This window comes from Aphis gossypii, chromosome 3 (genome assembly GCF_020184175.1).
Source record: "Aphis gossypii isolate Hap1 chromosome 3, ASM2018417v2, whole genome shotgun sequence".
Taxonomy (NCBI): Eukaryota; Metazoa; Arthropoda; class Insecta; order Hemiptera; family Aphididae; genus Aphis; species Aphis gossypii.
Window position 1 is genome coordinate 14,826,647 of NC_065532.1, and position 18,146 is coordinate 14,844,792.

General features: G+C 29.4%; 1 protein-coding gene across 2 annotated transcripts in view; it reads right to left on the reverse strand.

Moving 5' to 3' along the window:
* Positions 1 to 361: 361 nt before the first annotated feature.
* Positions 362 to 18,146, reverse strand: part of LOC114127810 (probable serine/threonine-protein kinase DDB_G0282963) — a 61,914-nt gene continuing 44,129 nt past the window's right edge. For both annotated transcript variants that reach the window (XM_027992141.2, XM_050202948.1), the window contains 4 exons: positions 17,441 to 17,630; positions 17,161 to 17,279; positions 13,745 to 16,530; positions 362 to 2,113 (listed from right to left, as the gene is read on the reverse strand). In XM_027992141.2, the coding sequence (XP_027847942.1) occupies positions 1,702 to 2,113; positions 13,745 to 16,530; positions 17,161 to 17,279; positions 17,441 to 17,630 (3,507 nt within the window). In that variant the 3' untranslated portion in view covers positions 362 to 1,701. The remainder of the gene's footprint in view (positions 2,114 to 13,744; positions 16,531 to 17,160; positions 17,280 to 17,440; positions 17,631 to 18,146) is intronic.

An 18,146-nucleotide genomic window follows, 5' to 3' on the forward strand; every position in this document is an offset into this window, starting at 1 on the left:
ATTATAAACTTCGTAAAAAAAATTATATTATAAATTATTAATACAATTTCAAGTTTCTACGGTTATTCGTTTTCGAATAATAACAAAATGGTATAAAGAAATCAATTTTGTCAAAATTGGGCTTAGTACAAACATTTTTGTTTTTTTTTTTATGCTAATAAATACAAATTGTGTAAATCTTAATGTAAAAAAAAAAACATATCCATCACAAATAATTCACGATGACTATTTCTACACCTATGTAACTATAATACTGCAGCAGTTGAGCGGTGCCCACTTGCCCACATTTTTTAATCGTGAAGATTATATTATTTTCATTAAATATGAATTTGAAAATAGGTAACCAATGCATAACAAACAATTTTTACTAAATATACACAATATTTTTATATTTTATTTACAATATTATGCGATTTACATAATACATATAATGTGATAACATTATTACATGGCATGTAATGTAACTTGACTCGTAGAGTGAGTAAATTATTAAAAATATTATAAAAGTATCCTTAATCAATATACATACAAACTATAGTTAATGTAATATAATATGCGTGTAACGTGTATTTCACACTTAGACACGCATTGACATTGCTTATGAACAAATGGAAAAAATGTAAAAAGTTTTTAACACGCCGTATATAGATTTAAGTAATTACTAATTACCTATAATATTCCTTGTTCCATTGATCGATGGTAGAAATATTATAGATTGACAATCGATGCGTTTGTTACAACTTGAAAGAAAGTAATAAGTAAGTGTTTATAATAATAATAATATTATCGGTAGGTAATAAGATTTAAACTTATAATGTAAAATGAATAGTAACGTGCAAAAGATAAATAGAGAAATACATTTTTAACTTAGATATAGGTATATAAGTTTAAATACCAAAAATACATGACATACACCTACGTACATTGTACAATATTAATTATACGCAATAGGCGATTAAAATTACAATAATTATTGAATCTTAACAGAAATCTACTTTTGATATATGAGCAAATTATATAATAATATCATAATGTATACAACACGAATATAAGTCTTAGGTAAGCCTAAAACAGTAACACGCCAATTCACCGAGGACTAGAGTCAATTTACATTATGCGTATCGTTATGTCGAGACATTTACAATTAAAATAATACATTCTGTACTAGGCGATGGCAACTTACTTTTAAACGCTAAATAGACATGATAATATGTAATACCTAGGTACAGCGATCGTCACGAAAGATAGATGATTGTTAAGTGTTGAATATCGAAAATACACAAATATACTATTTCACATCACAGCGGGCAAGAAAGATGACTTTATATAATAATAAAATTATGATGCGTTCTGATTTTTGTTGTGCGATATTTGGATAAAGTTATACTGAAATTTAGAAATCGGCAATGATTTGAATTGAGCATTTAGCATCATAATAATATACATAGCGTATAAATAATAGGTAATCTTATTCCGAAATAGAATCGTGATACATTATTTGTGTACATGGTATTGGTAAAATGTAATTGTTCTGTCCGATTTTTACGATCTATCGACTTTGATCGTTATTTTTTCCGAACCGGTTACAATATATAATATTATACTTATATTAAAATTATAAAGACAATTCGTAAATAATTTGATTTGCACACAGTTATGACACAGGCAGAACGGAAATACCGTCGACGTATAAACGTCCGATTACGACCATTTGGATGCGATCGAGTAAAGGGACTTGAGGAGTTCAACTGCTCGGGCGTCAGAATCATCACTCAGTCCCGGACCCACGTCGTTACCCCCCTGCCAATTATTCGATGTCATTGGAGTGGTGGAAATGGGGACCGACCTACTCCTGTGCACAACTCTTCTCCTTGTTCCTTTTCTGGTTTTCTTGTACTGTCCGTCCTGTACCGGCGAACCGTCATCCTGTATTCTCTGGCCGAATGGAATCTCCGACGGGGACGACGGCAAGAAAGTAGTTATCGGCGATGACGACGATACGTCGTACGTTTGGTCAGTACTCCTATTATCCAGTAATGCTTCGATTAAATTGTGTCTAGTCTGTTCTGGGCTATTTTCTTTGTTCGAGTCGTTGACCAACAATAAAACCAACCTGTAAAGAAAAATAATCGTTTAAAAATATTATAGATATAAAATAATATTAATAATAATAGTTTTTTTTTCTTTAGTCTACGAACTTTATACAAACATTAATTTATATTAATGAGGAAATCGCTATATAAAAGATATAATACAAAAATTACAATATATATAGATATACAAATATTAATTGAATTTTTTTGAAGTACAATAATATAATATATCATATTATATTGAGTATATTCATATATCAATTTATAAAGCGTGTTATATTTACAAATAATTGTTTAGAGATATCCCATAAGTACTAAACTATACATTTGTATGTATTATAGTATAAATTATCTGCAAATTTATATTATACAATATACATAAATATTATTTTTCATAAATAGGGTGCCTAGTACCTACTTGAATATTTAATTTAGATAATCATTATTTTACCGTTATTTCTAAATAGTATTGCTATCATTAATGATTAATAAGTTATACTATTATATGAAATCATTATCAAGGACTTCTCATATGTTCTAAACTTTTAATATATTATAACTAAATAAAATTTACAATTTATATATATATGTATGTATCATTTTATTTTTAACTCCAAATATTATCCTGTGAGCCAAGTCCATAACTGGAATTTTATTTAAGGGGGTTGACTGATTACAATTTATAATTTTGTCAAACTGTAAAATAAATAATATATATTTAATGTATCATAAAATAACATTTATCACGATGTCTAATGTCTAAACGCATGGCTTGTCTACAACTGTTGGCAAACTTGTCTAAAACCATATCATCTGTTATAAAAATATTTCTATAAATATTTAAGAATGCTAAACCAACGAGACGATTCTCCGAAGTTGAGTTTCTTAAATATATGTCTTTAACCTTCGTATCGTATAGAAATAAATATAGAAAATATATGCCATAAATAATAATAATAATAATAAAAATAAATTAAAAACACTTTCTTGGAAATGAATTCGGTTTGGCATAAACAGTAAACAATCACAAGAGTTGTTATTGTGGTAACGCGTGTGAAGATGGCCCCCCTATATCCACAAAATCTAACCAGACCGATTGTAAGTTAAAGATCTTCATTTGTAAGTATTTGTAAGTTGGTTTTCGAGATTTGTAAGTTGATACCAACTGGCATATGTGCAGCCCTAGATATTAACTATCAGCCCCCCCATAACGACCAAATCCAACCGGGCTGATTGTAAGTTAAAGATCTTCATTTGTAAGTATTTGTAAGTTGATTTTTGGAATTTGTAAGTCAATCCCCTCCTCTCTGGCGAATTTCCAAAAATAAGCTTCAGCCCCCCCATCTCGGCCGAATTGAACCGGACTGATTGTAAGTTAAAGACCTTCATTTGTAAGTATTTGTAAGTTGATTTTTGGAATTTGTAAGTCAATCCCCTCCTCTCTGGCGAATTTCCAAAAATAAGCCTCAGCCCCCCCATCTCGGCCGAATTGAACCGGACTGATTGTAAGTTAAAGATCTTCATTTGTAAGTATTTGTAAGTTGGTTTTCGAGATTTGTAAGTTGATATTAACTGGCTTATGTGCAGCCCTAGATACTAACTATCAGCCCCCTTATATCGGCCGAATTGAACCGGACTGTTTGTAAGTTAAAGATCTTCATTTGTAAGTATTTATAAGTTGGTTTTCGGAATTTGTAAGTCAATCCTTTCCTCTCTGGTGAATCCACACCCTACATGAGTATTTAGTTAGCATTTCAACTCTCAAGTCCATCTAAATAAATTCTAAGCTATTACCAATTTTTTGTAACTATTTTCATACCAAAAGATAATAAAAAACTTTTAAAAAATTCGAAGATTTCTTTTATATTACATTTCAAGTATATTTTGGCAATATTGCATATAATATTATTTTGTAAAATAATGAATAATGTTATGATAGGTAGGTAGGTAACTTACTTTACATCACCAAGCTTACCTTAAATAAAAGCGACATCCAAATATCTATAATAAATATATTTTTTTTATTTTATAATTTATCTTTGAAAATTGACAATTTTACTGTACAAAGACTACTATATATTTGGCAACATCATATAGAATTATTAAGTTCTTTGTAATAAATATGTGTATTCTAAATTGATGACTCACCAATAATTGTAAAGTCATAGAATGTCATTAAGGGAGTGTATGTACTGGATATTGACAATAACAATAAAAAAAGACATTATGAAAATAATAACTGGCTTATTAAGTTAAGTAATACTAAAAATTGTAGTAGAAATTTAAAAAAAAGTTGTGTCATTTCTTATTTTAAAATAAAAATTTATTCAGCTACATAAACTAGTTGGTGTGGCTTTATGTTCAAAACTTGATGAGTCTGATAACGAAAAACCTCTTTGTTTAAATCGTTATGCAGTTCCCAAAATCCTTTCGATCTTTGACAGTAAGACACATAATGACCAACGGTTTCATAACTTGAATCTCCAACAAAACATATAACAGCTGAAATTCCATACCTGTAAATTAATTAGAATTTCACTATCTTAGGTTATAATTGTTTAATATTATTTATGAGTTCTTTTTAATTGTTCAGTTATAAGTATTACTTTTACGGAAAATTGTCTATACCTATTATCTAATACTTATTAAGTTTTCTTACCTTTTTGTATCAACCAGTAACTCCGATGGTATATCAGCAAGAGAACACTTTTCAACGATCCAGTCTGTCTCTATACGTATTGTGACTTGCAGCTCTTTGCTGACTTGTAATTCTTTTTTTTTACATTGGCTGCAATTTCGTTTGGTGATGTTCATGTAGTCGCATACTGCGCGTTGTAGATTATGTATTCCTTCTTTTAAAAATGTTTGTTGATAATTTAGTGAAATTATCAACAATACATTTTCGAATGTTTTTGTAGAACTACAATGAAGGCAAATATGATGTTCAATTGAAGAAGGATTTTCAATTAACAATTTTTCTGTCATATTACTGATATTGCATTCTGCAAATACTGTATAAATATCAGTAATATTTTTCGATGTTTTAAAAATGTCTATCAAAATTTTTGCTCTTTTTTGGTATACTACAGCATTACATTTATGGTATGCTACTTCACGACAAATTGATAAAAACTGGTTTTTAGTAGCTTTCTCATCAACAAGTTCTCTGTATTTGTTTGACTCAATATAAGTCATAACAACCGATGAAAGAATAGAATCAAAAGGACACGTGTTATAAATAATGTACTTCTTATTTTCGATAATTGCTGGTTTACATAAGTTACCATTAATTATTAAACATTTATTTGAAGACCTCATTCCCGATCGGTTCAAACGCCTTTCAATTTCTGAACATTTTCCTTTATATTTAGTTAGTCGTTTTATTTTTTTTAATGGTTTTTCTCCCAAATTCTTCCAATTTTCTGTTTCGTCATAATCTTCAGGCATGTTATCTTCTGACATATCATTTTCAGAATAATATTCATCGAATAAAAAATCTTTAAATATATCAACTTTTGGCCCACCATTATTTTTTAATAAGTCTTTAATATTATTTTCAGTTTCGTCTACGAAGTTATCAAGGATATTATTATCTTCCTTAGAATCATCACATATGGTTTGTATTATTTCGTTGTCTATACTATAATGAGCGAAGTCGTTTTCAATCATGATATCTTCAGAGATATTATCGTTAATAATACTATTTTTAGACAAATTCTGCTCATTTTTGTCATTATTGAGTTCACAACTTACAGCCATTGCATCTTTAAATTTGACGTCCTTGCTATATAATAATGTATGTTTATTTGTTTTAATGCACTGGTTTTGATTTTCAATTTGAATACTTCTTGATATTTTAGTCTCACTTTCAATTAGTTTCAAGTGCGATGTTACAAATCTATCGGCGGTCAATGGCTTTGAAAATTTAGATTTTAATTTACCTATATATCCTTCTACTGGAGCACTAGTAGCTGTTTTAAAATTGGACTTAAAATAATTATTCATGACATTGCTCCATATGGGAAAGTCTTTAACTATTCGCATTAGATTTATTTTTAGTTCAGGAATATAGAAAGCATTTATTCTGTTTCCTTCAACTGAGCAATGACTATTGATACGATCTGTTAGATAGGTTAAGTAAACATCCATATTTTGATTTGAACTACAATCATCTTCATTAAAATCCTGACCTGTAATAAAATCTAAATCTTCATCATACAATTGAGAGTCTTTTAATGGGTTTGTTTCTTTAATCGTATTAATCAAATGACACCGGAATAATTCAGCTGGCGTAGGAACTGAAGTAAAACATTCTAAACCATCTGTTTCAGAAGAAGCTATGACAATAATTTTCACAAATGTATCTTCAAATTGTTCTAAAGTTTCTGATTCAACTAAAATAATTAATGACCTTACAAAAAATTCTTTTATTCTACCTTTTCCCAAACACTTCCAGCGACATATCATTTTAACAAAGTGAGCAATGTCTAGACGTATAAAAACAGGAGGAGTAGATGTTTCTTTATTCTGTAACACTTTCAAACATATATCACAGTACCGACTCCTCGACATTTGGCAATATGAAAATGTTATAGCTCCGATGAGAGCGTACGAATAATCGCATACAATTTCATGTGGTAATTTTGCACCACTTCTTATCCATTGATTTAGCCAATACGATATCGTTGACATGTCTTGTGCTTCCGATAACATCTGAGACACAGGTGTTTGAAATAAACCATTATGTAAGACAGCAGCATACAAGAATATGTGTGAAGACTTTAAACCCTGACTTGTTCTAGTAATTTTTTTTACTAACTGGCCGGTTGCATCAATACACAATCGGCAATTATTAACTTTACTTTTGCAAGACTCGTTAAATACCAATTGTTGTTCAGGAGACCAATAATGTATAATAAATGGATCGGCACTGATAAGGTGGATAGATCCCGCGTATGGCATTAAATATTTTAATTCAATTAGAGATTTTATAGGATCGTTAATTTCTATTCCAAGAATTTTATCTCTATAATTTTGTTTTGCTTTTCTTAGCACTTCGGTAGAAAAAACGTGTGGAGGAATTTTATCTCCAAACGCCATAGTTCTATTTACCAGTTCTTTTTGCATCAAGTAGCCTTCTGTATTTTGAAGTTCTTTACCTTTTGTTTTCCGTTGCTCTCCTCTTAAAGGTCGTTTGCAATTATATGTATGATCAATATTTTCAGAATTTGGAATATATATTTTTAACTTTAGAGGTTCGTCTTCTAAGGGTTTCTTTTCGGCAAAACCATACATATTATTTTGGCAATTTTTATCTTTACATCTCCCAAATATTTTAAGAAACACGTTGTCAGAAGTCGGATAAATTTTACACCTTTTAAATATAAAGCAGCATGGTAATTTGAATTTTTTATACATCTCTTCAAATATAATATCCGTCCACGTTCCTGGTTTTAACACACTATAATTTCGTTTCTTATTAGCTTCACCATACTGTTTATTAATGGGTCTCATTTTTACGTATGTATCGAACGGAATGTCCAAATCTAATACACGATTATTATTGACTTCTGAATCTGTATCATTATCTGATGAAGTACTGGATTCCGTATCTGATTCATCTTTTAAATTAATTTTTTCATATTCTTCAAACGATGTTTCTTGTGGAAATAAATTTTTCTTTAAATTACTCAATATGTTGAATCGATTTTGAGACACAATTAAATATAAACTATTAGGTTTAACTATGTTATTCATTGAATTACTAATTTCAGTCCATGCTATACTTCCATATTGTAATTTCCCATTGATAAATAAAGTTTCCCCATATGTTAATAACCTTTTTTCAAGTTCTACTGGGTCTACTAACGGTTTTCTGCCCATCTTAAGCTATTAAAATATGTATATTACCTACGTAGAACAAAAATACATTACAAATGATACAACAACAGAATGCTTAAAAGTAAGATAGCAATTAACTATAAACATAAAACGTATCGATACAGTCTAAGCTGTACTTGTCCAAATATGACAAAGTTGGACGTCAGTTACCACAACATCGGTGTAACGTAAAAAGAACAATCAATATAATGTGACGAGTTGATTAAACTTATCTGAATCGTTTATGTAACATAATATTGCATAGTGGGAAACAGTGGCGGCTCGTAAATCGAATGGCTTATGTTCAAAGTAAGATATAATGAGGTGAATATATTTTAATATTTCAGTATAGATAAAACGTTTTTGACAATTCGAACAATCAATCGTAATACATTTGTTAATAATTTTAGGTAATTAATATATACATACAGGGTGACGATTCTTTTATCAAACAACACTGATTATTCCAAAAAGTATTGACTTTTTCCTAAAATTTTTTTTTTCAAAATTTAAGATCCATACTGTTTTCGTATTGTAGAACTCTTCCATATTTTCACCCTTATATTTATTACCTATACTTAAAATTTCATAAATTAATCTAGCTATTTTTTTTATGAACTATCACATTCAAATTTTCATTTTTCGTTAATCCGTTGATGAGATATAGCTTGTCAAAGTTAGGTAGTTTTGGGAAATGTTTATGGAGTGTAAATGTGTTATAATTTGTCAGTAGATAGTTAGTAATAAATAATAATATTAGTACAATTAATTATAATTATATGACAATTGATAATAAACTATATGACAGGTAGTAACAGGTACAAATATTATCACCACTCTCCGTTACAACATGGGGTAGACGATATTGAATTCATTACTAATATAGCTACTGGACTTAAAAAATAAAAAAATTGCAAGTTATTTTGAAGTTGAAAAATCATAAAAATGTTTGTGTTTATATCTAAGGTTAAAAAATTCAATACTAATTTTTTCATAAATTTTCTTTCGAATAGCTATAGAGAAAACACGTAAGTAACATCATAGTAGGAAAAATTATATTATGTACATTTGAATTTTGTTATTTTGTGTTATTTTTAGTCAAATTGGAGCTGGTTTAAAAATGGTTCAATAGTAGTTGAACAATAGTTTATTTTTTTTGTTATTCATAGACGATAAACTTTACTTAGATCATAGGCTAAGTTTAACAATAAACCTCTTACCTCTGATTAATAACTATGCAAACATAAGGTTAAGAGCTGGTTTAATATAAAAACCACTAATACCATTATTATCATTTACTTTAATTAATTTATGTTTTAAAAACTTGCACGCTTTAAAATTAAGAAAAATGGAGATTGCTAATGTATAAAAAGTTAGACACGTAAGGAATTAAAGAAATTTGTATTTTAAACAACGAAAAATATACAAAATTCATGAAAATCTATTAAACGAACTTACCAATAATGAATTTCGCAAAAGATATCGATTTACAAAAGCAGAATGCTTGCATATCATACACAAAATTCGTAACTTTTCACCAAAAGCAGTTAACAATGGTGGAAAACCAGTTTCGCCGAGTTTACAATTTTTATTGCACTTTGTTATTTAGATAATGGACAAGTAATCATTGATTATGTTTATAGTAATAGTACATTTATGAATTTAAAACAAATTGAAATACTTATATTATTATAATTTAAGGTTCAGGACGACAATGGAGATTTACATGGTGTAAGTCAATAAAAAATTAGTCGATGTGTGATTGGTTTATGGAGCACTAGCATCTTTAAAAGTACTCTGCTGTATAGTAGGTGTATAATATTTGATAATCTTTTACAATGGATGTATTAAATTTGAAACCAATGATACCTCTCATTGGATTCAAATTAAATACATCAATTGACAATTATAGTGACTTGCTATTTTACTATTAAATATAAGAGTGAAAAAAATTTTATACAGTTGTAGAAAAACATGTATCTAAAAATTAGAAAAAAAATCTATACTTTTTGAAATTATGAATGTTGTTTAATAAAAGAATCACCCTGCAATACAAAATAATTGTTAACAAATAAAACAAAATTAATAATCATTACTACCTTACCTTTACCTAGTATAATAATGATTATAAAAATATTTAAAACAAAACTGGTATATTACCAATAAAACTAAATCGTATTTTACTAATTAAATGTATCATGAGTTTAAGATTTGAATTTTTAGTCAAACTTATGAGCTGCAGATTTTATTAAACCATAATATGTTTAAGTTAGTACAAGTAAATTCTAATCTTCACGTTGTTTATTTTTCTTATACTTAATTTAATTATTTTTTTCCTTTTTGTTTTACATTATTATTTTGTTATAAAACGTTACATAAACTTTTATTTTTACACCAGTTCATTTTTAGTATAAACTTAGATCAACCGAATTCAAGCATGTATGTATTGGACAAGTTTGAAACTTGTTTATCTACGTTATATTTCTTGTCTATTATAATAAATTATAATAATAATTATAATTATTATTATTAAATAAATATATCTTTAATAGTTTTGTTTCCCACCACAACATTATCACAAATAGGGAGTCTTTTATCTAGTATTTTTTATATATCTGTGTTAAAGATAATACAGGTTAGGTATCTCAAAGTCGTATAAATATTTCTTACCCTCTGCAGCTCCTATGCCGTGTTACGTCATTGTCGACAGATTCTGATGTCGTATACTGCAGTAGGTACCTATAGTTTTAGTGTTTTACTTTCTATAAACAATTTATTTATTATCTGAATTTTATTTATTTTATAAAATAGAAGAAGGAAATAAGTATTTATTATTTAAATCGTGCAATATTTAATAATATAAGTAAAAGGAAATAAATAACTACTAAAAAATACATAGGTAAGTAATAAAAATAAGCATTTCTAGGAAAAAAAAATCAAAAATATAATATTATCATTGAAAAATCACTTCACTCACAATCTAAAATACAAATATGTTCAAATAATATATACATAATACAAAATATATATTAAATAATTGTATTTAATATAAATATAAATTAATTATAGTATTAATAAATGTATTTATTGAAGTGATTTGAGCATACATACACATTTATGTTTCCTATTACGGACATAAACACCTAATCATCTTTTATAACTGGATAAATACATTTTTTAAATAATATTATTATAAAAGATAAACATTTTTTTTTTCATTTTTAATAAATTTATTACGAAGTTCGATTGAATATTTTATGTCAATGTTTTGATGAAAATATATCTGTAGATATTTCTTAATGTTTTAAAACTAATACCTACGTCAAAATATTAGAAAGAGATCTATTATAACTGAATATATACATTTTTATGTTTTTAATTAATTTGTTATAATTTTATATGTTAAAAAGCTTTTGTATTTTAAAATGTACTTATATATTATACTATTGAATTATAATATTTTTAAAGTCGATTAAAAATAACTATAATTTTATTATAGTATATAAACCACCTTTTTCTTTACAATAGTTAGGTGAGGCTGATCTTTACTTGCCTCACCTGACGAGCCGCCACTGGTGGACAAGTTTTCAACCGAGTTTCAAATGTTTCAATACATATCAAATTCCAATTAGACATTATTTACTATTACTACAATATTAATATTTATTAATCAATAAAAATACTTACCACACAATTTTTAATATTATAATTATACTTTGAAATCAAATAGGTTCCTTAGGTGACACACTTAACACCTAAATGGAATTGAATAATTATATAAATATTTAAGGTATGTAAAAAAATACTGATATACCATTGTAAATTACTTACCGTCTTTTTTCAAATTCTTTCAATCAAATGAAAAATAATAATATTAAATACAAGCAAAATAAGAAAAGAAAAATATAACCATGCTGCACAAGTGCAACAGACGACAGTAAAGCTAGGAATGATTATAAAATGTTCGATTATAATAATTCACAAAAACATAAAAATAATATATAAATATTAAAACATACCAATATTATCAGTTGTATAATGTATTATATAGATATAGTCGTATAGATTTAAAAATAGAAGTTTAGAATCGTTCAAAAATATTATTATGCTTATATTATATTTTTCTTTCATATACGTCCAAAAATAGAAAATGCAGAATGCAAATTAATAAATATCTTATCTTATTATATTTTATTATAAAATGTTTCATTAAGAAATAATTATTTTGTTTAAACATTAATTTGAATGGGTATTAAAATAAATTATTAACTCATAATAAAACCAATCATTTTATTCATATGGTAATTCATTATTTTAAAAGAATTATTAACACGTGAATATTTATTGTAGGTAGGTAGTTCAATACTCCATTACTTTTACTATAGCTACTAAGGCACCAAACACTTTTTTGAACACTTCGGCTCCATTCCACAAATCATTGATGTTGCTTCGGAGCAGTTGAGAACGGAAGAAATTATTTAATACTTAGGTACACAAAAAAAGTGACGAAACTCGGTTTAATATGTTATTTCGAAATATTATTTTACATAAATTCGCGTATACCGTAGTCGGCAAATTGGTAATACCTAGTTTGGATTGATTTACAAACTCCGAAAACCAACTTACAAATACTTACAAATAGTGGCGCAAATCTACTCTGCCCCCCTTCATACTGTTATCTCACAATATAAATTATATTTTTTATTTTTATTTGATAAATTGTATTATTATTTATATATAAATGAGCACAGCGAATTTTTTTTTTTTGAGGCTAATATTTGGAAATTCACCGGAGGGTATTGATTTACAAATTCCAAAAATCAACTTACAAATACTTACAAATGAAGATCTTTAACTTACAATCAGTCCGGTTCAATTCGGCCGAGATGGGGGGGCTGAGGCTTATTTTTGGAAATTCGCCAGAGAGGAGGGGATTGACTTACAAATTCCAAAAATCAACTTACAAATACTTACAAATGAAGGTCTTTAACTTACAATCAGTCCGGTTCAATTCGGCCGAGATGGGGGGGCTGAAGCTTATTTTTGGAAATTCGCCAGAGAGGAGGGGATTGACTTACAAATTCCAAAAATCAACTTACAAATACTTACAAATGAAGATCTTTAACTTACAATCAGTCCGGTTGGATTTGGTCGTTATGGGGGGGCTGATAGTTAATATCTAGGGCTGCACATATGCCAGTTGGTATCAACTTACAAATCTCGAAAACCAACTTACAAATACTTACAAATGAAGATCTTTAACTTACAATCGGTCTGGTTAGATTTTGTGGATATAGGGGGGCTAAATTCACACACGTATTGTGGTAGACTGTTGTACAGTCGTGTACGCAGAATAATATTTATCTACAAAATTATTTTCAGAAAAACGTTTAATTGTGCTACTTTGCCTCTTGACGATCGTTATCAATAGGCTTATAATTATTAATATCTATGATTCTCAGTATTTTTTCTCCCGTGGTAAAGTTTTGTCCATGTTTGGCGATAATATAAAGTAACAAAATAAAGATATGAATTTAAAATAATAAGTACAAATACGCCCTTGCTGCGAGCATTTGGTTCAAGTGAAATATTGCACGTGTTCATAGTTTTAAATAAATATGTTATTTATAATTAAATTATTAAGTCTTTTTAAATATTAACTGCATAATTTCTAACTTTATATTTACATTTTAGCATGAAGGTTTTATTGAATGAAATGTAGATAACGAGAACTATTATTATTAATGCAGTCATTTTAAGATCAGTATTACCTTTTAACTGTGTCATTGACATGAGCAGTTTTCATAACATTCATCAATACTCCGGCTTCAGACGCGTTCAAATGGCTGAACATTTCTTTTGCCCTTTGTACAATTACAGTAGTTTCTAAGTCTTCTGCGGTGGTAGTAAAGTAAACTGGCGATGGAGTGGTAGCCTTTATGTCCTGGTCCTGTTCAGTGTCTACTAAAGGAGAAACTGTCCAAGCTCTCGTGGAGGCAGCTGCTTTTAAAGTTTTCGGAGTTGGAATGCTATTATCTCTACTTGAATAAAACGAATGACTTCCAGCCAATTGTAGTTGTTCGCTATCTTCAGGTGGTGCATACTCTTGTAGACCAGCTTTTGGTGTTTCAGTATATTTCGATGTGATTTCTATCAATGGTGATAAGGTATATTGTGGAACAATAGTTGATAAGTCTGCTTGTACATTGATACTTTGCGTCATGCCGTTTATTTCAGCCGCTAAATTTGGGCTTGGTGTACTTGGTTCTGTGGGTTTCCCTTGGTTACGCTTTGAATCGTCAGAAAAATCTAACACTTCTTGTTCTTCAGTAGCACTAGTTTTCACACTTGGTGGTTCAGTTGGTCTTACCTCGGCTAGTATTTTACGGAAATTCTCTGGGTCGTCCAAGTAAGCGGTTAAAGCACGCGTAAAGACTGCAGCCAGTTCTCTCAATTCCGCCGACGATCGGTTTAAATTTAATCCTTGAGTAAATGCCAGGTTTACTGCACTTGTAGGATTCGGTGCAGTGTTACTAGTATCTGCCAACTTCACAGTGATCATTGATTCTTTGACGGTATCATTTCTGAAAAGCTTATTATACGCCTCTTTCGTGTTCTGTGTCAAAACCGCAGGTATATGTAAGCTATCGACCGGTGTAGTAGTTTCTGTAGAATCTATACCAGTTGAACTTAAGTCATTGGTGTATGTTCTAGACGATTGATCAAAACGATTAAATTGCAAGTCACTAGCAACAGTGGTCACTTGTGGATTTTTAACGTTATTAAAATACAATGCGACAGAATTCAGTTCATCGACGGTATTCGTTTGTGAAGGATAATTGTTTTGTCCATCCAAGTCAAAGAATAAATTATTATCAGTTAGTGTTTGTAATGAGTTTATCATATTCGGTATTAATGTCTCTCCAGACGGTGGTAATGTGGAATTATCAACAGAAGTATAGTCCAATACTGTAGTCATAACTGGAGAAGCTTGAGTTGCGCTATCTCTTACGACAAAAGTATCAGGTGATCTTTGATAATCTACAAATGAGAAAGCTCCGTTTGGTGAATAATCGTTTGTATAAGAACTTGTTACTGGATACGTAGTAGGTGGTAAATTTGTCTGAGGAGCTTGTGTGTAATAATTTTCTGGTTGGAAATTAAAACGAGGCGAGTTTTGGTGATCTACAAATGAAGCGGATTCCGCGGGTACTTGACTTTCCTTGGCAGGGATGGTTTGCTCGTTATCGGCTGGAAAAATAGTAGTAGGTTGTTGATAGGATTGTTGAATAGATTCAAATAGATTGGGCTGGATGGTATCAGATTCTTGGTTCCACTCTGGTTGTATTGTTGTTGTCGGTTGTGAATTGTAACCATTTGATTGTAGATTATTAATAGCTCCATTAAAATTAGTTTGTGAAACGGTTGTTGTTACTTGTTTTTGAGAATTTACAGTTCCTAAGTGATTGGAACCTTGATTATTCCAGTTTACTGGTGTTGGTGTTGTTGATTGTGTTGTTTGATAATTTTCAGTTTGGATATTATTGGAACCTTGATTATTCCAATTATTTTGAGCGGCTGCTGTTGTGAACGGTGATTGATAGTTTTCAGGTTGATAGTTACTACTACTGCTTTGGCTCCAATTCGGTTGTGTTGTCGAAGGTGTAAAAGACTGATAATTATCAGTTCTAACACCGTTGTTACCACGATTATTCCAGTTAATTTGTGTTGCTGCTGTGGTGGGCAGTGTTTGATAATTTCCAGCTTGATAATTATTGCTATTTTGGTTCCAGTTTGTTTGAGATCCAGCAGTAGTTGGTTGTGGTTGGTAAACTACTTGTGAACCAGTAGCACCTTGAACTGATTGAGAACTTGTAGTGAATTGTGGTTGATAGCCAGATTGAACATTATTGATTCCTTGAACGATGGGCGGTTGTGCAGTTGTTACAGGTGGTGATTGATAGTTATTTTGATAATTGTTATTAGAAGCTTGGTTCCAGGTTGGCTGTGGAGTTATTGTTGACTGGGATTGATAAATACCACTTTGATAGTTATTATTCCAAGTTGGTTGTGCTGTTGTCGAAGATTGTGTTTGATAATTACCTTGGTTCCAGCTTTGTGCAGGTGTTTTAGACTGTGGATAGTAATTATTGAAATTATTTTGTTGCTGTTTTCCAACGAATGAACCCGTTTCAGCGGGAACTTGATTTTCGTCTCTTGAATAACCATTGAAATATCTGGCACGGTCAGGTAGTCGGCTTTCGGAATTAAAAATAGTTGTACTCGGACCAAACGAACGTTCTGTTACAAAACGATCACTATCGCTCGTTTGAGGTGTTGTTTGCACTTTTAACATAGCTTTGGCCAATGTTTCGGCACGCTCTTTAAAAACTCGCTGGTCAGTTGCAAGCTGTTCTGCACTCTCTTCATATAATTCAATTGATCTTTCACAATCCACTCGGAACCACCAGTCACAAATTAAATGTGATTGACGAAAAACCGTACCGTTTGGACACAAAAACGATACTTTCCTTCCATTATCACAAATGTGGAACACCTGAAAAAATTGTTTTCATTATTTAATTTAAAATTAAATTAAATGTACGCAATGACTATCTACCATGTGTACTTAATCGTTAAATTAATTTTAATTAGTAATAATAATTAATAAATCAATAATATTTTTTATCTGTAGTGTATTAGTACTAAGTAACAATATTTTTATTGGTTTTACTTTAACATTTAGATATTACATGAAAAATTAAAATATATTTATTAATTAATTATTTATTTATTAATTTTTTTATTTATTAAGAAATTGTTATCAAAATATAATCCCACAAAATTTTAAGAAAATCAAAATTAGAACTTGGCAATTTTCAATAAAATGCATTTGATTCATAAATAAATTAGGTAATATTAATTTTTTTATTAAACCTGATTAAATTATTACTAATTTTAATTTTTCAATATCTGATCACTATTTTTATTATTGCTTAAAATATAAGTTATATTATGTGATAATTGTATTAATTTTGTAAACATTGATTATTACCAGTGTGTTATAACTACAATTATTTACTAATTGTCAACTATATACAATAACTATATATATTCAAAAACAAAAGAAAAATAGGGTTATAATTAAAAAAATATTTATGTAGCGAGTAAAAATGTTATTATTTACTTGGCAGTCAGTTTCGGGATCAGCATAGTAACCGGGTTTCTTCACCTTCCTACAGCTGAAATCGGTTTGAGGTATAGATGGCAATATTGGAAAGTCAACACCAGGACGTCCAATGACTCCTATGAAAAATATAGGACGTTATTATTTAAATCTATAAAATACTTATGTAGAACACTAGCACTTTATTAATAATTAAGATAAATACTTTTTCAACACTTACAATATGACAGAAATAATAATGATAATAATAATAATAATAATAATAATAATAAAAAAACACCTTGATACTCTTGTAGTTCCGAGTTCTTGTCCAAATCATCGGTTCCCAATTTCCTGGGTGATCTCTTATAATTATCTCGCCGTCCTTCAAAGTTCTTCTCCAGTTCATCGTTGTCTACCAAATATTTAGCTGCATTTAATGCTTCGGCCACTTGCGGTAGACTCTCTTTGGTCGGAATCGGTAATTTGACCTATAACAATTTATCGGTCACGTTATATATTTTGACTGAGACATGTCATTTATTACGATATATGTACACATAATGATAAATAACCGATATAATTGGTTGGTGTTGTGGGTGAGGGTGTGGGAGGGGAGCCATCGAACTTAAACCGACATTGCACTGTTTTGGGATGGTTTCGTGCCGCGAGGTGGTTACTCGGTCACGACAAACCGATATTTCTTCAGATCGTCCGGGAGAAGGTAAAAACTTCGATGGGAACCGAGTTTGTTAAATAATAATAATAATAATAATAATAAAAAATAGCATGAAGAGACCTCGCACGAATGTCGATGCTACTCGTAGTTCTATATTTATTATCCGGTGTAGACTTTTACTTAACTCCAACTATACTGCGGAATATGCGTTATTGGTGTGAGAGTGAGTCACTCGGGGTTGTCCTCGGAGTCAATAATAACAACTAACACAATATTATTATGTGAAGGAGCACGCAGTTTAACACTGAATGTACACACTTGTTAAATT